We start from the raw sequence: 21203 nt of genomic DNA on the forward strand, positions 1-21203 counted from the left end.
TAGGACTCTAAATCACGGCTGGATGTGATACAGTCTGGATAGCAGCCACATACCAACAGCATGATAATATTGCTCGTTGGAAAGTTTTTTTTCGCCTGGTCACAGACAGCTGATGTGTTGTGCACTGAAGTCCACAAGCAAAGGGAAAGGTGAGAGGAGGAGAGCATGTAGATGCGAGAAGGAATTATACCAGCCAAACCTTTATATCATATCCACTAACCGCTACACACAACCTACATCATAGTGATCATATTAGCTAACATCATAGCCAACATAGCCAACTAACAGTTCTAGTAGTAAATCCGCTACAATCATGCAGTACAGTGTACAGTCAGAAAGCAGTTTCACCGGCGGTCCCCGGTGGCAATAAATTAATAAAACCAAAAGCCTTGACTTGGAAGGGTTCCAGTGTTAGCTAGCTGGCTATGGCTATCCAACATAGCACCCCTTTCTTTTTGAGCCAGGTGTTCGAGTAGGCTAAACTATATTCTCTAAGTGAAAGTGAAATATAGCTCTCTTGCTTCTCCTTCATTTTTAAAGAAATGTATTTGTTCTAAACTGTTTATCTTTTGTCTTTATCTTGGAGTTAACTGCTTACATTTTATGCACTGCAGTGCTTGCTAGCTGTAGCTTTCAGTACTAGATTTATTATCTGATTGTTTGATTAGGTGGACAACATGTCAGTTCATACTGCAAGAGCTCTGATAGGTTGGAGGACATCCTCTGGAAGTTGTCATAGTTACTGTGCAAGTCTATGGAAGGGGGTGAGAACCATGAGCCTCCTAGTTTTTTAAAATTGAAGTCAATGTACCTGGAGGAGGATGGAAACTAGCTGTTCTCTGGCTATACCATGGTGCTACCCTACAGAGTGCTATTGAGGCTTCTGTAGAACATTGCAAAACCGCGTGTTTTAATGATTTGGCGACATGAATAGATTTAGTATAGTTTTATCTAAAAAGGTTAAATTTAATGTTTCACTATTTGTATTTATGAAATTCACTGAGGATGGATGGTCCTCCCCTTCCTCCTCTGAGGAACCACCACTGGCATTCAGTAGGAATACTATCTTAGATGAGGATAGTGGGTAATGTGGTTTATCTCCAGTCAGATGATACACAAAAACCATGTAAACCAATGTAAAATACATTTTATTTGTCAGAAATAATGAGCCTTTACCCAAAAATGCATCTCACAAAAATATTTTCAAATAAACCCATTTGAAAATCCAGATTAGAGTGTATTCACAATTAAACACTGAATCTATAGGATACTTCTAAAGAAACAGTGAGACAAAAAGGAATCATTCACAACCTTACAACTGTTAGGGTAAAACATAGAATAGCATACAAATGGCTACAAGACACAACCAATCTTGACAAAGTCTATAATCATGATTATAGTCTTCAGTCCAGACAGATTTGGTTGATGGAAAACAGATACTCCACTTTGTAAACTTGGGGCTGTGCTCTATTGATTGTCCCATCCAAGTTTGATGCTGCATGTGATCATCCCATGTGTCCTCTTTAAAGTTCATGGTTTCCATGTGATTCATATGAATTCTGACCGTTATGTAGTAGTAGTCTCCCTGCATGCACACCGATGAATACATTTGTCCAGTGTTCAGTGTAAACAGCCCAGTTAGGAAAATAATATCCATATTACGACAGGTTCCCAAAAGAGCCACCTAGGAAAATAAAATATGAGGGGGAAAAAACAGTAACTGTTAGAATGGCATCCAAACTTAACCAGTCATCTTACACATAATCACGTTACACAAAAAAAAACAACTCAGTATTCACCTCTGCTAAGGAGCTGCAAATTCCGTTCCTCCTCTTGCACCTGCAGTTGAAGCACCTGATGTAGGAGCTCCTGCCTCAGCGTCTCCTGCACCAAGCCCATCCTCTCCAACTTATCTCCATTCAGACGCAACAGAGCACGGCCTGACAGGGAGCAGAGAGAGGAGGCTGCCATTAAAAGCTTAGCAATTCACTCACCCACACCCGCTGTATTGTGGATTTTACTCGCATTTTAATATTATTATGAATTATGTTTTTTGTGCTAGTGCAGTAGTTGATACCTGTGATGGCATGAAGGGTAAATCCCAGCAAGCCTATTGATTCAACTGACAATACTCTGCCAGCCACTCACGTCAACTGCATTCCACTCTCATTTTAGGACTGGAAATACCTGTGATGGCGTGATGAGAGAAGGCCTCTACGTAGGTCAGGTAGTTGTGAGGACAGTGTTTCTTCAACCATCGGCAGACGTCCTGCTGAGTCCACAACACCACAGGTCGGATCAGACTGGGCTGGGTGGGGCTGGTGTGGTAGATTCCATAGGAGTCACCTGAACGATGCTGGAAACATGAGCACGCACACAGAGAACGTTTCTGTAATGGCCCGCTACTGCTTGTACGTACAGTGGTTTAACCGTCAGTACCCCAAGGGATGACCACTCCAGTCAGACATAAGCACATCCATCAAGGAATCTGTTCAGACACCCAGAGGTCCTTCCTTAAATGTTAATTCTGTGACCCTGACCCTAACCAGGGACCACTTTCATGGTGTTAGCCACACAGATATGATGCATGTCAATGCAGTTGCCAAGAATATAGTGATGTGAGTGACTTTCCTTTATTTATGGTCACATACTACTTTCTCTGCAACCACTGCACTTCTGACAAAAGCACACACACTAAGCCCATTACTAACAAGGACTATCATATAAAAAGGTCCCCCTGCAGATCAAAGCATACATACATATGAAGCCCGAAGATCAGGGAGCATAGTTTTGTGAGGAATAAGCATCAGCATCAGACCAGGGTGCATGTGGGTCAGTCGTATCCAACGACCAAATTCATTCCTTTGGAATCTGAGCAGGATGTGGGTGACTAATCAAATGAAGCCTTTGATCATTCATTCACTTTTAAAAAAAATCTATGAAAGCAGTGTTCCCTCTGCTCTGATCTTCTTCTCCAGAGTAGAGCAGCCCCGCGTAAAGTTCAAAAGGTTGGAACGCAACATGCTAGTGCTAGCCCCCCCCCCCTTACCCTCCCTGCATTTTTTTAGCACAGACATTCATGATACAAAATTCTGTAACATATTGCAGTGATAGTGAAAGACACAAAGAGTGAAGCCTATGCATGCATACATGCAAGGGGATTGAAAAAACGGTTGCAAAAAAACTATGTACCTCTGTCATCAACCCAAATTTGTAGGGTACTCGGAAACCCCAATTTATAGGTGAGAATTATTTTTCATTAATTGGTCAACAACCAGGCATGTCAAAATTACAATAGCAGGATTTAAAGTACATTTAGAACACAAAAGGTGCACTGTGCTGTAATACCACATGAAGGAGATACCATAATATATCAGATACCATTAATTGAAATAGCTAGACATGCTTTGTTAGAAAACATATCCGTAAAAGCACGTACTGTAAGGTTCACTACAGCCATTATATTTCATACAGTATATTTAAACAATAATGGGGTGTGGTATATGGCCAATATACCACGGCTAAGGACTGTTCTTAGGCACAACGCATCGCGGAGTGCCTGGATACAGCCATTAGCCGTGGTATATTGGCCATATACCACAAACACCTGAGGTGCCGTATTGCTATTATAAACTGGTTAGTAAAGTAATTAGAGCAGTAAAAGTAAATGTTTTGTCATACCCATGGTATACGGTCTCATATACCACGGTTGTCAGCCAATCAGAATTCAGGGCTGGAACCACCCAGTTTATAATGCCCCTTTAAGCTCTTAGTCCACAGACAAGTGCTGGTGCTTCTGCACATAGGAAGGCCAGCAGTTCTATTTAAATCCATTCTAAAATGCTGGACCGGCTGAGTGCCTCATAGCCCTCTGGGTTTAACAGCATCTTCCATTCTCCACAAACAAAGTGCTGCTCATGTTGGAACAATGGATGGTCACCAGATAGCGCATTGCATTTGTCAGATTATTTTTAAAATATTTTTTCTTTGTGAAGAGAGAAGCCTTTATGTTGGCATGCGACAGAAGGCTGGAGAGAAGCTTACATACTGTACACATCAATTAATAATGGAAAACAAAGGCTTTCTTAGACTGATCAGAGATGAATGAAAACCTAGGAAGCTCTTTCCTTTTCTTATTTGCATGTGCATCTAGAATAGGCCTACAATGATGAGAGATGGGGTGGATGACGAGAAGCAGATAAAGCACAAAAAGACATCCATAATCATCATGGCTGAAAAGCAATACAGAAATGGGGGAACATGGATTTCCCTACACCCCCAATAGCATCTGCTAAATATGTGTATGCAAACAATACAATTTGATTTTGCATCTGATCTGTGATCATGGTATGATATGCAGAAAATCACAGCGATCCAGAGTAGTTGAGGTACTCTACCTGATAGCTCTCTGTCCCAGGCTGTTGGAGCAGCTTCACTGTCCGGCCCCCTGCTGTTTTCTGACCACGCCCGTCATGCCAGGTGAGGTTCCCTCCCGTCTGTCGACTCAGGTGGTTGAAGTCCTCAGGCAGTGCCCTATACTCCACAGCAGGCCGGCAGAAACTGAAACTGGAGGCTGCTAGAAGATAAGAAGCGAGAGAGAAATGAGAAATGAGTGAACAGTGCTAGTAGCCAATACACAAGCTTGTGGTTCTTACTTGAAACACCCTCAAAGTCTGTAATTTGCCCTAAAAAGGCATGTGAGATCTGGAAAAATATCCTTGTGTTGGGAATAACTGATTACATGAAGAAGAAAAAAACTAAATCAGTTACGTTACCAGCAAAAATCGAATGCCTTTTAAGAGTAAGTAATCCAAAAGTAACCAGATTACATTACTGAGTTTGGGTAATCCAAAAGTTACGTTAATGATTACAATTTTGGACAGGTAACTAGTAACAGATTACATTTAGAAAGTAACCTACCCAACCCTGCGTGTACCAAAGAACTAAAAGGTGTGCCTACTCATTGAGAGATGATCTCAAACATCATTACTAGGTGTTTTTTCAGGCAGCCCAGGCACGTGTTATAATAGCGGAGCCAGTAAACTGAGTCGTTACAAGCTGTTGTTCAAAGGGATTTCAACTTTCACCCAGATAGCTCCCAGGGAATTATGGGAACGTCATATGGACTACTGCATATAAATCATATAGGATGTATATACGACAGATGTGCCATTCGCTCATCATTATGCTAAATTACTGGCAGACACACACCCTATCCCACTCTGCAGGCAGCAGGTGTCTCTTCAGTACCATAATGAAGGGAAAAGGTGCTAGCTAGAGTAAACACACCATTACTGAAACCGAACCTGGCAACCAGCCACAGGTCATTACTGATTCTGTGCCAGATTGGGTTGATTTTCTGGCTGTGTTGGAGGCAATGTTTTGAGCAGAGTGTGTGTCAGAGTGTGCGCATGTGTGAGTGCATGTGCGTGATGCTCATTAAAATGTCTCTTCTCTAAATGACACAGAAGGTTTAATTGAAATGAGGACAGAATAAGAGACAGAGGAGATGAAAGGGTGAGTTTTTGGCTCTCTTGCTTGTACCCCTCCTCTGCATCATTCAGCATCCCCCAGCATCCCCCTTATCACAGACCCCCAACAGAGCCAGGCTCTGCAAAGGCAGCTCTTGTTATCAACCCAAGCCATTCCAATGTCACTGGTGAAGAACATTGCCATAATGAACCCAACCCTTTTATATCAAACCTCTTCAGCATGGGGCATGTGTGTATGTCTTCATAAGACACTTAATCCCTTTAATAATAGGCCTACACATACACTATAAATACAAAGGTATGTGGATACCCCTTCAAATTAGTGGATTCAGTGATTTCATCCACACCAGTTGCTGACAGGTGAATAAAATCGAGCACACAGCCATGCAATCTCCATAGACAAACATTGGCAGTAGCATGGCCTTACTGGAGAGCTCAGTGACTTTAAACATGGCACCGTTATAGGATGCCACCTTTCCAACAAGTCAGTTCAAATGTCTGCCCTGCTAGATCTGCCCTGGTCAACTGTAAAGGCTGTTAATGTGAAGTGGAAATGTCTAGGAACAACAACGACTCCACCGCGAAGTGGTAAGCCATACAAGCTCACAAAATCATCTGTCCTTGGTTTCAACACTCAGTTCCAAACTGCCTTTGGAAGCAACATCAGCACAATAACTGTTCATCGGGAGCTTCATGAAATGGGTTTCAATGACCGAGCTGCCGCACAAAAGCCTAAGATCACCATATGCAATGCCAAGCGTTGGCTGGAGTGATGTAAACCTTGCAGCCATTGGACTCTGAAGCAGTGGAAATGCGTTCTCTAGAGTAATGAATCATTCTTCACCATCTAGCAGTCCGACGGACGAATCTGGGTTTTGGCAGACACCAGGAGAACGCTACCTGCCCCAGTGCATAATGCCAACTGTAAAGTTTGGTGGAGGAGGAATAATGGTCTGTAGCTGTTTTTCATGGTTCGGGCTAGTTCCTTAGTTCGAATTAAGGGAGATCTTAACAGTACAGCATATAATTACATTCTAGACGATTCTGTTCCAACTTTCTGGCAACAGTTTGGGGAAGGCCCTTTCCTGGTTCAGCATGACAATGCCCCCATGCACAAAGTGAGGTTCATACAGAAATGTTTTTTTGAGATCGGTGTGGAACAGCTTGACTGGCCTGCACAGAGCCCTGACCTCAACCCCATCGAACACATTTGGGATGAATTCGAACACAGACTGCGTGCCCAACCTCACTAAGAATGTCCCCAAAGCAATGTTCCAACATCTAGTGGACATGATTTTGGAATGAGATGTTCAACGAGCAGGTGTCCACATACTTTTGGCCATGTCATGTTTTTCCACAAATAAGAAATTATGCTACTTAGAAAATGTACCCAATGTAATTCGATTTCACTTAAAGACGGTCATAAGTGATCAAAATAGGCTACTACTTGAAAGAAATGGACTGCGGTCAGTTGCCATTGTCACCCTTAAGTCGCTGTCCATTTCAGCACCACAAGGTCTGAACAGCAGTGTCTTATTCGGCTACAAAATCCCAACTGAATGCTGAAGCCTAAGTAAATAAGATGGAAAACCGGTCAGGCAAATTCAGCAAAACTTATGTACACTTGTTTAGCTTAGCCTGCACATCGAATTAGCCTGTAGTTAATAGGCCTAGTTACCGACAACAACAAAAAAAAGGCTATTAGAGGAGAAGATGGAAGATGATATTTGAGATGTCCGCATGCAAAACTATTAGATCTCTATTACCGTCCACAGCCATGGCGTCTCCTTTCCTTTCCAGTGAATGCACTAGTAAAAGTATCCCATCCTCTCCGGTAACCGCTGACCGACCGGTAATCCCCCGTTTGCGTTCTCCTCACCTCTCTGTTCTGCTACAGCATAGTCCTTTCCGCCAAACTTGACAGTACGGACAACCAATTATAGCCTACTTGAACAGGACTGCAGAAGCGCAAGTTAGCTCCTCTTTACAGTCGCACAGGTGCCACTGCCGGTGAACAACAATCTCGTAAGTTGCCCGGTTATATGCAGTGGTGAGGTGAGGAATAACCACATGGAACAGGCTACCAACTGCCTAAATTGACACGAAGCATGACTGTAGCCTAAGTTTTAAAAATAGTGTTAAAAAAAACATCCATAATAGGGATGCGCTCTTGAGCAACCTCTAATCAGATGGTGCTGCTCATAGTGTCCTGTCCCGGGTGACGTTATGTCTCTTTCGATGCGGGAATGTCCCAATGAAGTTGGCTGACTGGTTCTGTCAGTGCGGAACTATATGCGTGTGGTTTATCTACTCGTGAGAATCAGGCGCACTGCTTTTTCTCAAGAGCCAGAACGAGCTGACTCAAAGTGCTGCCAGGAGCCCTGTAATTAGCGCAGCCAGTGGAGAGCTACTGAAAACGGGCTGATGAAAAACCAGCCCAAGAAATAAAATAGAGAACATTCAGCATAAGGACTCCCCCTGCCCAATGGGGCCAGAGCTTGTGGGCTCCCAAGATGGCATGTTCTGTGGTGGAGCCTCAGAGCTATAAAGCCCAGGGAGAAACCCAGGGGCATTTCTAGGATTTAAAAACATTCGGGGCATAGCCCAAAGCCAGTAGGGGGGCCCTGGGGGATCCTCCCCCTGCAAAAAAAATAATAATAATTTAAACAGCTAAATGCATGAATTTGGTGCATTTTGAGAACATTGAAAGACTAGATATTTTTCAGGTAACTTGCACCTTCCCTCCTGGCACAGCAGACACTGCCAGTACTCAATTACACTAGCTACTGTGGTTCTCTCTACCATAGAACACTATCTACTCTGAAACGCATACATCCACAGTGTATTGCCAAAAGCCTCCATACCTTTTCACTTCCATTTTCTATTTTGACGTCTCTTTTGTCTACCCTCCTCTCTCATCCTGTCCTGGTTGTAAAAATGTTTTTAATTGTAATTACAGACCTTTTCACCTCACCTGCAAATTCTTTGTAAACCATTTTGTACTTGTTCACTGTCTGTGTCTCGCCTGTTATAATTTGTGCAAATAAATAAAACTAATTAGAATCTATAGAGCAGCTTGAAGTGATACAGTCTAATGTGTGCTCAACCCACCACAGTTCTCTCTGCATCCCTTTCGTCACTTGTCTGTTGCTGTCTGCGTTCTTGTCTGTTGCTGTCTGCGTCTTGTCTGTTGCTGTCTCATGTTTGTTTGTTAATGTCTCCTTTGTCTATCCTCTTCTGTCATGGCCCATTTTGTTATTCTGGTATCTCTCTCCATCACGTATTCTTCTGTTCTGGTCTATGTCTTGTCTGGTGTGTCCCTCCATCATATCCTTATCTTCTGTTGCTGTCTCTGTGTCTTGTCTGGTATCTCTCCATCATCTACTCTTCTGTTGCTGTCTCTGCCTGGTGTGTCTCTTTAGTTTTTCAATCCAAAAATGGTCAAGGGGATACTAGGGTAGCTTAACTTGTTTTGGGCCGGTGTCTGGGCCACCTAAATCATCTTCTTCCCTATCTGTTGCCTCTGGCTGCTGCTGTTCCAGGTGTTCCACTGGTCTGCTGTTTTTAAGTGTTCCACTGGCCTGCTGTTCTAAGTGTTCCACTGGCCTGCTGTTCTAAGTGTTCCACTGGCCTGCTGTTCTAAGTGTTCCACTGGCCTGCTGTTCTCATCTGTCTTCCTCCTGGGCTCATCTGCAAGGTAGAGTTACGTGTCACCAGTTTGTTTTAAAGGGCGACGGCACTTCCTGACTTGGCCTGGTTTATTTCAAGCTGTAGTAACGTTCAGCGTCAGTCCACAGCGGGGCGCTGTCAGAAGATACCGTATGTGATTTAGTCAGAAAAACAAATCTCTTCAGTCTGAGCTAGCTAGCAACGTGGCTAGCCAGCCGGGCTACACTATATGGGGCGGCAGTTAGCCTCGTGGTTAGAGCATTGGATTTGTAACCGAAAGGTTGCAAGATTGAATCCCTGAGCTGACAAGGTAAAAATCTGTGGTTCTGCCCCTGAAAATGGTAGTTAACCCCACTGTTCCTAGGCTGTCATTGAAAATAAGAATGTGTTCTTAACGGACTTGCCTAGTTAAATAAAAGGTCAAATAAATAAGTACCTTAGCTACAGAAATGAAACCCATGAAATACACTCGCTGGAAATAAACACTTTTCCTAATATCATGACTTATAACATCCTTAACTTGCCCATTCACAAAATATACTGTTAAATATAAACTGGGTGGGTCGAGCCCTGAATGCTGATTGGCTGACAGACGTGGTATATTTAAGCAATATGTCTCGAGGGGGTGTGAGGGGGTGTGGTATATGGCCTATATACGACGGTTAAGGGCTGTTCCTATGTACGACGCAACGCGGAGTGCTAGGACACAGCCCTTAGCCGTGGAATATTGGCAGGGGTTTGTGATATATGGCCAATATACCATGGCTAAGGGCTGTGTCCTAGCACTCTGCGTTGCGTCGTACATAGGAACAGCCCTTAACCGTCGTATATTGACCACATATCACAAACCCCCGAGGTGCCTTATTGCTATAAACTGGTTACTAACGTAATTAGAGCAGTAAAAATACAAATGTTTTGTCATACCCATGGTATACGGTTTGATATACCATGGCTTTCAACCAATCAGCATTCAGGGCTCGAACCACAGTTTATAATAGACCATACACCACAGGTATGACAAAACATGTATTTTTTTCTGCTCTAATTAGGTTGATAATCAGTTTATAATAGCAATAAGGCATCTCAGGGGTTTGTGGTATATGGCCAATATACCAAGGCTAAGGGCTGTGTCCTAGCACTCCGCTTATATCGGCCATATACCACACCCCCTTAGGCCTTGTTGCTTAAATAACTGATGCTGAGCGCTAACGCAAACTCATTGGCGTTAGTCAACACTTATTCTGAGGGAGACTAGCTAGTTAGCTACCACTAACCCTGCACAAACCTGTGGTTTACTCTACTGCTGCACTTTTACTTTCTGGCTATTCTGCCCTTTCCACCTCATTCACTGCTGCCTGCTCAACATGAGAAACTCGGAATATCCGTATTTGCTCTGTGCTGTGCTAAACTGCAGATTGACTGAATGACAGGCGTTTTACTGAATGATGACAATAACCACGTTTCCAGCCACAGTTTTTATGCGAGTAAAGTCATACCATATAAAAAAAATAATCAGAAAGCTGTGATGAAAGGAAGTTTCGGTACAAATGTATAAATGCTGACAGATAATTTGTTCGTTCGACATCGTGGGATCTTTTTGTTTCGGTAAAATTATGCGAGAAGAGCCGGTGGAAACGCCTTTATGCGCAAATATTGATATAACAACCATCATATTGAAGTAAACTTGGAGTCACGAGATGACATGTGTGGTGCTCCCACTACGACTCTGGAAACCATGCAGTTTATTTGGCTACAGATGACATAAATGATGAACTTCACTGGGTGGCGAAAGTGCACGGTGATATTGATGCCTTTCCAATAAATATCGAGGGTCTAAATTCTGGTGACATGATGATTGACTGCGGTTTGACAAATGTAAATATTATCCATAAAAATGGAATCATGTAGACTAGTCTACACACACAGCCTACCCCCATTGTATCTGCGAGGTATTGGCTAGCGTGCATGTGCCAAGACCAGAGTAGGCACATTTCCCATTTAAAAGCAACAGTTTGTGACAAAACTATCTATACAGTTGAAAATGCAATGGAAACAAATGTATTTTTTTGAATGTAGTACATGAACACCTTTTTTGTTTGCACTTCTTCACGCACTGATTATCTGCAGTCAGTTTGGTGGAAGCACAACTCGTGGGAAAATGCGCATATTTTCTTTATGCGGATTTGATAATATTGGCATGTAAATCTAACCAATTGGATGGAAAGCTAATGCCATCTAAACGGTGCTAAAGTTGTAGGGGACGTGAACGGTCCACTGTGTTATAAAATCCTGGTCAATCACAGTAGCTTCCGCGTCACTTCAGGGGCTTCTTGCAATGCCTACTGCAGGGATTCCCCATGACATAATCCCTCAAATCTAAATTATTTTTGGTCATAATTCAAGGTTAGGGTTAAGAAGGGTTAGCAGTGTGTTTAAAGTCAGATTTGAAAGAAGATACATTTTCGAAATGGGAGGGAGTTTAACCATAATTATGACTTTGTTGCTGTGTTAACTAGTGACAACCCTACTACTGCCTAGCGCATTACCTTACTACTTCCTAGTGCAATATATTGTATTGTTTATTTTTGTCATCAACATTTGTCAGGAAAAACATTTGGTTTAAATACTGCATAGCATTATGTGTGGTTATGGAAACTCAAAAGGGTCGGGGCTGGACCAAAAGCAACCGGGGCAGAAGCCCAAGCCCAGGCACTGTGGAAACCCAAGGCTTTCAGGAGTGGTAGCCTACTGTAAATGAGAAGTTTGACACATCAATAGGCTGCCGAGTGTCAAGACTTGAGTTAATCAGTAATTTATCCAATTGTATACAATCATTCATAGCTTGATCATGTTACACCAAAGCGTCATGTTACACCAAAGAAAATCATGTGCATTTTGTAGTCTGTACCACCCATAGGCCTATTTTCTCACAGTTGGGTATACAATCATGTCTGGTGGTTGGATCAGCTGCAGCACTTGATGGTAAATCCCAGAATACATACTGGATCAATCAGTCCCACAAACCACATGTGGGACATGCTGACCCAGTGACAACAAACAGCCAATTCCTATAGGTCTAATTACTAGTGCATGGGCACTTCCTGGGGTGTATGCCTACCATTGTTGCTATGACAACATAACTATCAATGGAGCAGCAGAGACTTTAGGGGGCACATAGGGGCTGACATATTAGCATGGGCATATTTGGCCTCGTTAGAGGGCTAAAAGATGAAAGGGAACCCCTAGAATGAGAACATTTCTGCTGGAGGGAACATCAAAGCGCATAGAAAATTAACAATAAGTTTGAGGTTCCGCTGAGAAAAAGGTTTTTTTCCCCTCATGGTGTATCAGTGGAGAATTATTCATTATCCAACAATAGGTAGATTTCAAGGGCACATGGTTAAAATACCTCATCCACTAGCAAGCCATTCAGCCAATAGAGGCTTAGCAACACAATGAGTGTGGCCAAACTTTTTCCTCCCTGAAGAAGAAAGAACACACTGGCACTATCAAGCTGCTCTCTACGGACTTCACTGAAGGCTACACCAGGGGGCAGCCTCAAACATGGTTCTCACTGTGTATGGAAATGGAAAACACCCATTGCTACAGTACACCAGTGGTGGCACTTTTTTTTAAATAAGAAAAAAAGGGGAGGATGGGCTCATAGCAATGGCTGGAACTAAATAAATGTCATGGTATAAAACACATCTGGTTTTCCACGTGTTTGATACCAGTCCACTCATTATAATGAGCTGTCCATTTCATGACAATGGCTTGTTCCAATTGACCAGGAGGACTGAGGAGGTGTTCTGTATGTGTAGACAGGTCTTGTGTGGACTGTGTCTACAGATGTGTGGACACTACAGAGCCACATGGTATGAGACCAGATTAACACAAACACACAACCTCTAACATGGGTGTTAAGTGTGCCACCAACTACTGCTTCCCCATGTGGCCATCAAATGAGCTTTGGTCTTATCAACATTTGTATTATGTCAATAGTTTATCGACATACCACAAGAATGTGTCTAATAGGCTACCTCTCCCACATACTCACCACGTGAAAGACATGAAGTTCCATCTTACATAGACAATAATACTTGAACAGGTACTTTACACAACCACAAAAACTGTCACTTTGGAAGTATGATGGTGCAGTAGAATATTCAAGAAGCTGCAGAGGAAACACATTAGGTTGATGGAGGGGTGTGACCAATTATCCCTGTTTGTTCTTCCACATGGCTGTCAGTAGGCCTACTCAAAAGCAAGTTCAGTCTAGTACAGACTGAAAGTAAGACCGAGACAGAATACATAACATTTTATTAAATTGTTTGGGGAATGACCTCATCTCAGAGGGAAGATCCTCGGAGCTAGATGATGCGATGGCAGGTACCCCTACGAGAGATATGACACTGCGGATGATGATAACGTTTGTAACCTTTAACATGTACATTTCCACGATGCACATAGAATCGGAAACCACACACACACACACACACACACACACACACACACACACACCTGAAAATAAAGCAACATTGAAAAGTCTGACCAGCTGACACTGACCAGCTGACACTTAAATGCCAGACCTAAAATAAAATCTCAACAAGACAAAGTACTGTGCAGTAGATTGTTTTTGCACAAGAAAAATCTATGGTTAAGTTGATAGCAAAAATACATGGGTTTGTGAAATTGGCAGAAGACCAACCAATATCCCAGCGATCAGAACAGTGGCAGATTCCTAGTTAAATACTGCCAATGTCACACTTCTCTTTAGACACACCGACTTTGGAGAAACAAACATAGACAACATAAGCCTGACTTAAAATAATTCACAGGCAGGCTCTGAATGTAGATGTCTGGTGTCAATAGTAAACAGACAGAGAGACAGACAGAGACATTAAAGTCATGTGGACACGCACACCATCTCACATGCTCCATTCGTTCTAGTCACTGCATGGCTTCAACACTTTTCTGCTGTGTGCGGAAAAGCATGTGGCAGGTAAATTACACCTCACCCTATTCAGAAAACAGTTGTGATAATAGGTATGTGAACATTCTACATTCTGAAGTCAGAGTTACGATGGGCAGGTGAGTAGAGGAGTAGAGCCTGGAACAGCTGCTACATTGTGATGTCATTCAGTGCACTTCCTGGTGGAGTGGCCTGCTCTAACTACTAGAATAATGGTGTGCTTGTGTTGCATTACCAGTCCAGGATCAAGCCTAGCTCCTATGTTTGAGAGTATGGCAAAATGAAGACTTGTTGTTGACAGATCAATTGGTGGCGTAGCTAAGAGCTAAGGGATTGGAAACACGGACACATTTGTGCTCGCACACACACACACACACAATTCTGTTGTTTTGTATCAGCGCGTGAAAGGGAGTTCCCAGGTAAAGAAGGTGGGACCAGGCACAAACAGGATACAGGAAATTACCCTTTAAAACGAGGGCTAATCAAAAGCCTGCTCTGAAATAATGGATACAATGTTAGTCCTGTTCCTGACAGAGTGCAGGCTAACAAGGTCCAGTTGATAAATCATTTCTGGGGAGAAACTGACCACTGCAGTTTCATGTATCAACATGGTTCTTCCATATACCGTCATTATAAATACACAAACAAATGGGATACTTTTAACCTAAATTACCACAAAGTAACATTTAGTACATGTTATACTGAACAAAAATATAAAAACGCAACATGCAACAATTTCAACGATTTTACTGAGTTACAGTTCATATAAGGAAATCAGCCAATTGGTTACCTGTGGTCTGTGGCTGTGAGGCCAGTTGGATGTACTACCAAATATGGTAGAGAAATTAACATTACATTCTCTGGCAACAGTTCTGGTGGACATTCCGGCAGTCAGCATGCCAATTACATGCTCACTCAAAACTTGAGACAAACTTGATACATCTGTGGCCTTTTGTTGTATGACAAAACTGGACAGTTTAGAGTGGCCTTTTATTGTGACCAGCACAAGGTACACCTGTGCAATGATCATGCTATTTAATCAGCTTCTTGATATACAACACCTGTCAAGTGGATGGATTATCTTGGCAAAGGAGAATTGTTCACTAGTAAACAAATTTGTGCCAAAAATTTGAGAGAAATTATCTTTTTGTGTATATGGGACCAACACGTTACATGTAGCATTCATATTTTTATTCAGTATACATACTTTTGTGTTTAGTGATCTGCACCAGCTGCTTAGTTAAACATTCTGTGGTACATGGTTTGTGGCCACTACTGAGGGGCTTGAGTCCTGGGTAAGACCAATGACTGCAAAATTACACTATTTTCTATTTTTAACCCATAAGATGTCTCTAAGATAGGCACACGCCTCACATGTATGTAGCCTACCTGATGAGTCACACTTTCTCTATGAGCAAGTTAGCAACACTATGCAAATAGATTTAAGGACTTGGGTTATTGAAAATGTAAATGTACTTTAACTGATGGCTTGTAGGCCTAAAATCCCCCTATGATATAATTACTAACCAGCCAACAACCTCACTGAGCACTGCCCTGCTGAACAAAGACATGTTGTGATTCAGCATGTTGGTTTACTGGGGGATGAGGTACTGGGAAGGGTGGGTGTGTTTCCACACAGGCTATTTGTTTGTATTTGTTCCTGGTTGGTCCAGGTGGTTAGCTGTTAGGTCTGGGTGGGGTGTGTGTGAGAGTGGGGTGAGTCCAGCTGTGTAACAGATATAATGTAGCAGTAGCTATTTCTCATAGGTTTGTTCAGTGGTGGATAAAATATATCTACTGTACGAATCGTATGAAGTGGACAGAGCAGGGGAAGTGTCAACTGTCGAGCTTCATTTCCATCATGAGCCGTTTGTTTTGCAAATGTGCTGTTTTTATCTGAACAGAGAAATGACTTATTGCTTATGTAATTTTGCCCTGATGTCCCCTTAGCAGTGGGCTCAAATTCAGAGGCATAACCCACATAACCCTGACCAACGAGAGACATTAAATAACGTGTTTGATTTAATTCTGTGACCCTGACTGTCACCTCAGATGACCTTTTACTGCATGGGAAAAACCTAACTTTTAGACATGACCCATGGTTCATTATGGCTAAGATCATATCAGTTAGAGAATAACCCACATGTAATGGCTTCCAGAAATAGATATTGCCCTGTCATCATTTCGATAGGGAGACAGTAGATACTGAATTTGTTTATGTTGAATAAGGGATACTGTTACTATCCTGCATTCCTTCGAAAGCCATTTGTCCATCCTTGCATGAGGAAGTTGAATAAGAGGCCGCAGCCAGAGTAATGTTGGTGATGGTAGAGGCCCTAGCTAGGCCTATTCATGGTAGCACTATTATAGTATTAATGAGCATTGACACATATGAAGGAATAGAGGACTGGGCCCTCTCCCTCTACTCTCACACTTGTGTTACTTTCAGGAAGGCAGTGTGGGAGGGGGATATGCAAATAAATGCAGGGGGTGCCCCCTATTAGGGCCCGGCAGCCGCCCTGTCAGCTCACAGTGGACTGTTGTCACCCCGACAGAGAGTCCACCACACCTGTAGCTACAGACTGCACCAGGGCCACACCAACTGACAGACTTGCACTTGACTTGGCTTTTCCTAAGTGCTGAAGAACTCTTTCTCTGACAACTTTTTTCAGTGTCAGCTTCTCATCTATGGATTTTGGTTACTCAGCATGAAGCCTTTGCTTTAGAACTGACCCTTTTCTAGTTCTGTGAGGTGTTTTTAGTGAGATGCTATACATCTGAATTATACATCCTTTTAACATCTGACACCTCTGAGGATTCAAGTTTTAGGATTTCCCTCAAGCTGAACTCAAAACTTGCCTGTAAGGCAGACTTACGTTTTCTTTAGAAACTACACTGCCATTCTTTCTGTCAGCAGTTTATTTTATTTTTCGTCTACCTTTCCTTGAGTGGGAGTAACAATGCACATTGTGGTGGCATTACATCCCATTCTCCTCCTGTCAGTCACTCTGTCACTGGCTGATGCCAAATCCTACAGACCCCACCAGTCCAACCTCTACAAAGCTGGACCCAATCCTCACCACCTTGTCCATGGGAAGCCCACCAGCAGGCACAAGTGAGTACTCACTCGGACTATACTGGGCTATACAGGTCAGAGGGGGCTGACTATAGATTTGCTCAGTATTCAGTGCATACTGTAGTTGATTATCGGTTGTTCTGGTCAATTTTCTTTCTCCTAGTTTTCTCAAGCCAGTTAGAAATGTTGTAAGTTTGTTTTTAGGTATAAAATACATTTTTAAGACTGTTATCTGATGTCTCCCCCCATCATCCTCCCTCTGTCAGGAACCACTGTGCCTATGTGGTTGAGAAGACTATGTCATTCACCATGCAGAATGGGGTAACACCCTATGTCAAGGCTGAGTACAACAAGTGTGCCTGGGGTCAGAAGTGTTCAACACTCATGTGAGTGATCCATACTGCACGAGACAACTATTCCTAATAGTCCTTGAACCTACTGCCTTTGACATTGCTACTGTTGTTGCTGCTTCTACTGCCGCCTACCAATACCATGGCTACTATGTGTATAACTGCTGTAAAAACAACCGCTATTATTGTTTCTGCTGCTATTACCATTTGAAAAGGTTATGAAAACAGTACTGCCATTTTTCCTTCTGCTGTTCACAGACGTCACCTTATGCAGTTTCTTGAGTCATGTTTTTAATATTTTTTTTCCATCGACCCACAGGTACCGTCTGATGTACAAGCCAGTCTATAAAGTTGCCCATAAGACTGTCACTGAGCTGGAATGGCGTTGCTGTCCAGGCTACTCTGGCTATGGCTGCATGGAGGGACCCCCAGCCTACAACCACCCAATTAAGGCGATGCCTCCATTCAAGGTCTCACCATTCAAGGGCCCACCCATTAAAGGAAATCCCTGGAGTCAGACCAAGGGCCCTCCTCCCATGAAATCTTACCCAATGCTTGCCAAGGACCCTCCCATGAAGGGACCTCCTCCTATGAAGTCTTACCCCATGAAAGCAAAAGGTCCTCCTCCCAGCAAGTCCTACCCTATACGTCACTTTGGGCCTCCTATGACCCACCCCTCCTACCCAGTGTCCTCCTTTGAGCGTTACCCTTCTGTGCCACAGCACCACCGACAGCCAGACCACCACGAGCCTGAACCAGACCATCACTCAGATCCAGATCACCACGAGCCAGACCAACATCAACCTCAACCAGACCACCATGAGGAACCAGACCACCAGGGGCCAGACCACCACCAGCCTGAATCTGATCTAGAGCCAGAACATCACCATCACCAGCAACCTGGACCAGACCAACCTGATCATCCAGACCACACAGATCACTCAGAGCTGGAGCCCGTTGCTGAAGAAACAGCTCCCCTTGTTGGCAGCCAAGAAATCGATGGTAAGACAGAGTGTTATTCCAATGCATTTTCAGTACTGCTGCACATCATGAATATTACATGTACATAAGATTCTAGCCTTGCTTCCTCTACTGGAAGAGGATATCTATGTGTATTTAGAGTGCATAAATGCACAGAAACTCCATTTATTTTGGCAACATTCTTCAAAGGCTTTATGCAGACAAATACTCGTAAAAATGAACACTTATGTTACATTACATTTACTCTCTCGATCTCTCTGATGTATGATTGTGTATGTAACACTCTTCTCTCCGCTGTAGGCCAGGCTCTAGACACAGTGGGCAGTGAGTCTGCAGAGCGTCTGGATCGGATGGAGGAGGACATGCGGCATCTATCCCGGGGTCTGGAGACACTTAGTGGGACAGTGAATGGTCTGGAGGACAGCCTGCGTGCCTCACTACAAGAGGACGCAAGCAGGATGCTCTCCGCCCTTCTGTCTGCATCACCAGGCCCTGTCCCCGCTCTGTCCTCCTCCCCCCACTCCATTGTAGGCTTTGCAGACATCCCAGGAGGGAACCCTGATGCAGAGGGGCTGGATGGTGGCCAGGCATTCCCAGGGCTGGGCGAGCTGACGGGAAGGGTGGAGGAGCTCCGGGCTGAGCTGCAGGCAAAGGCCGCTGAGCTGGAGGAGCTGAGAGGCACGGTTATCAAGCACGACGACACACTGAAGAAGATGTCAGGAGGGATGGCTAGCTTAACAGGGACCCCATTGAGAGACACCCAGAAGGCCATGGAGGATCTAGTGGACGTCAAGTTGGGTGGGGCCCGGACGGAGATCATCGATGGGTTTGAGAAGCGCGTGGAGAGTGCTGAGAGCCGCTGTGAAGAGAATGCCGGGGAGGTGAGGCGGCAATGCCACAGAGAGCAGCAGGAGAGGCAGGAACAGATGGAGCAGGCCCTGGAGGGCAGCGCCACGGGATTGAGGAAGGAGCTGGGACTTGTGCAGGCTCAGATTCAGGGACATGACCTGACAGAGAGATGCTGTGGTACAGTCACTGGCCTGGCTGAGAGGGTGCATATGCTGGAACAGTCAGTGGCAGTCCTCAACCAGTCCCAGGAGCACTTGAGGGTGGAGCTGGGTGGGCACAAGGCCCATGTAGAGGGCATGCTGGAGGGCCGTCTGGGGTATGTGGAGGCTAAGCTCAACCTGACAGGGAGTGGAAAGGTCAGGGGTGGCAGAAGTGGGAGCAGTGGTAGTGGCGGGGTCCAGGGTAGCAGCTTAGAGGGAGGGATGGGGCCAGGTGGCCTGGAGGCCCGTCTGGAGGGGAAGCTAAAGGCTCTGGAGGGTCGTCTTCTGACGGCTGTGGAGGAGCTGGGGAACGCTACAGCCCCTGCCCTGCTTGAGGGCCACGTCGTGCCCACGCTGGAGACAAAGCTGGAGTCCATCAGGAGAAGGCTGGAGCTGGATGTGGACAGTGTGCAGAAACAGCTGCGTGGCTTGGAACTCCTCTGCATGTCCTCCTCTCAGCCCATCCACCAGGGAGAAACAGCCACATTGAACACTCATGTGGTGGATGAGGAGAAGAAAGGAGGAGGAGAGTTGAAGGGTCTCCTGGATGTGCAGGCTGACCGTCTGAACAGCGTTAATCTCACGCTGCAGAGCCTCCTGACCAGACTGTCCCAGAGGGAAGACCACCGGGAGGGAGAGGGGAGCTCAGTCCAGGGTGAAATCATGCTGCTTAAATTCAACGTTCGCTCCGTGAACCGCATCTTGAAGGGCCTGAAGGACACTGTAGTGTCAGTGGTCCGGGATGTGGGGCACGCCAACACCACATGGCAGGAGCGGGAGGAGCGCCTGGCCCAGCAGGTGAAGGGCGTGGTGCAGCTGGTGGGGCGCCAGGCCTCCATGCTAGGGGCGGGAGAGAGGAGGCTGACCCGGCTAAAAGGAGAGCTCCAGGAGCTGAGGAGGCGGCTGGCCGGTGAGGTGCAGGGCTGCCGCTCCACTGCGCTGGGAGTCCAGAAGGAGGTTGTGGAGGTGGGGGGGCGCTTGGCCAGCATGGAGGGCCAGTGTAAAGGCTTCAGTCACCTGGCCGAGGATCTGGAGAGGATCAGGGCAGAGCTGGAGAGGCAGTCAGATGTGTACCTCTCTCAGGTCAACGGCACCCTCACTAATCACACTCACCAACTGTCTGAGCTAAGACAGGAACTCAGGAACTGCACGTCGAAGGCAGAGCCCACCCAGCAGAACCTATTCCTCGTAGAGTCAGAACAATTAAGAGGAGACCAGTAACTTGTCATGAAACCATTTACTGTAAGAGGGAGGCCAGTGTTCTGTACGGAATGATAATGGACCATAATCGTGAGCCCCAGAGACAAGGGCTGGTGGTAGAAACAAAAGGCTAATGTTTCAACCCACTGGCAATCCATAGAGAATTTCTAATTGTGTTGAGTTTTGTTTAGCAAAATGTTTACACTTGATTTTTTTGTATTGCTGTTCTTTCGTAGGCCTTTGAGTTTACAGGTATCCAAGATACTATATTTTTATTTTGTATGATTATCGTCTTTTGTATTTTACATTTTTATAAAACATTACAGTTCTTTGTGACCTCCATTCCTCTTGCTGTTAAAGTATTGTTTGTATAATAAAGAGGCGTTATGTCACTGTTGCTCTATGGTCTGAAAT

At 44.5% G+C, this 21203-nt stretch overlaps 2 protein-coding genes across 3 annotated transcripts; one reads left to right on the forward strand and one right to left on the reverse strand.

The window, feature by feature from the left end:
* Nucleotides 1-1138: 1138 nt before the first annotated feature.
* Nucleotides 1139-7791, reverse strand: LOC112221425 (sterile alpha motif domain-containing protein 10). Of its 2 annotated transcripts, none has more exons than XM_024383577.2 (5): nucleotides 7259-7791; nucleotides 4398-4573; nucleotides 2188-2356; nucleotides 1800-1940; nucleotides 1139-1684 (listed from the first exon to the last, which is right to left on the reverse strand). In XM_024383577.2, exons 1-5 carry the CDS (start codon nucleotides 7269-7271, stop codon nucleotides 1659-1661), a joined length of 525 nt encoding a protein of 174 aa, XP_024239345.1. In that variant the 5' UTR covers nucleotides 7272-7791; the 3' UTR covers nucleotides 1139-1658. The 2 variants fall into 2 exon arrangements, with proteins under 2 accessions (XP_024239345.1, XP_024239344.1); XM_024383576.2 differs by having other exon boundaries at nucleotides 4398-4576; nucleotides 7259-7787.
* An 8863-nt stretch (nucleotides 7792-16654) lies between these two features.
* Nucleotides 16655-21181, forward strand: emilin3a (elastin microfibril interfacer 3a). The gene is made up of 4 exons (XM_024384301.2): nucleotides 16655-17248; nucleotides 17476-17595; nucleotides 17879-18561; nucleotides 18841-21181. The coding sequence occupies exons 1-4, from the start codon at nucleotides 17094-17096 to the stop codon at nucleotides 20808-20810; spliced, it is 2928 nt and encodes a 975-aa protein (XP_024240069.2). The 5' UTR covers nucleotides 16655-17093; the 3' UTR covers nucleotides 20811-21181.
* Nucleotides 21182-21203: the final 22 nt, after the last annotated feature.

This window comes from Oncorhynchus tshawytscha, linkage group LG22 (genome assembly GCF_018296145.1).
Source record: "Oncorhynchus tshawytscha isolate Ot180627B linkage group LG22, Otsh_v2.0, whole genome shotgun sequence".
Taxonomy (NCBI): domain Eukaryota; kingdom Metazoa; phylum Chordata; class Actinopteri; order Salmoniformes; family Salmonidae; genus Oncorhynchus; species Oncorhynchus tshawytscha.

Bases quoted from the DNA above. Each gene is read 5' to 3' on its own strand.
- LOC112221425 (XM_024383576.2), bottom strand. The intron at 2,357-4,397 runs GTAGAGTACCTC...TCATGTTTCCAG, and splicing joins CTGGGACAGAGAGCTATCAG to CATCGTTCAGGTGACTCCTA. The intron at 1,941-2,187 runs GTATTTCCAGTC...GCTCCCTGTCAG, and splicing joins CTCTCATCACGCCATCACAG to GCCGTGCTCTGTTGCGTCTG.
- emilin3a (XM_024384301.2), top strand. From the start codon at position 17,094: ATGCACATTGTGGTGGCATTACATCCCATTCTCCTCCTGTCAGTCACT. The intron at 17,249-17,475 runs GTGAGTACTCAC...TCCCTCTGTCAG, and splicing joins AAGCCCACCAGCAGGCACAA to GAACCACTGTGCCTATGTGG. The intron at 17,596-17,878 runs GTGAGTGATCCA...ATCGACCCACAG, and splicing joins CAGAAGTGTTCAACACTCAT to GTACCGTCTGATGTACAAGC.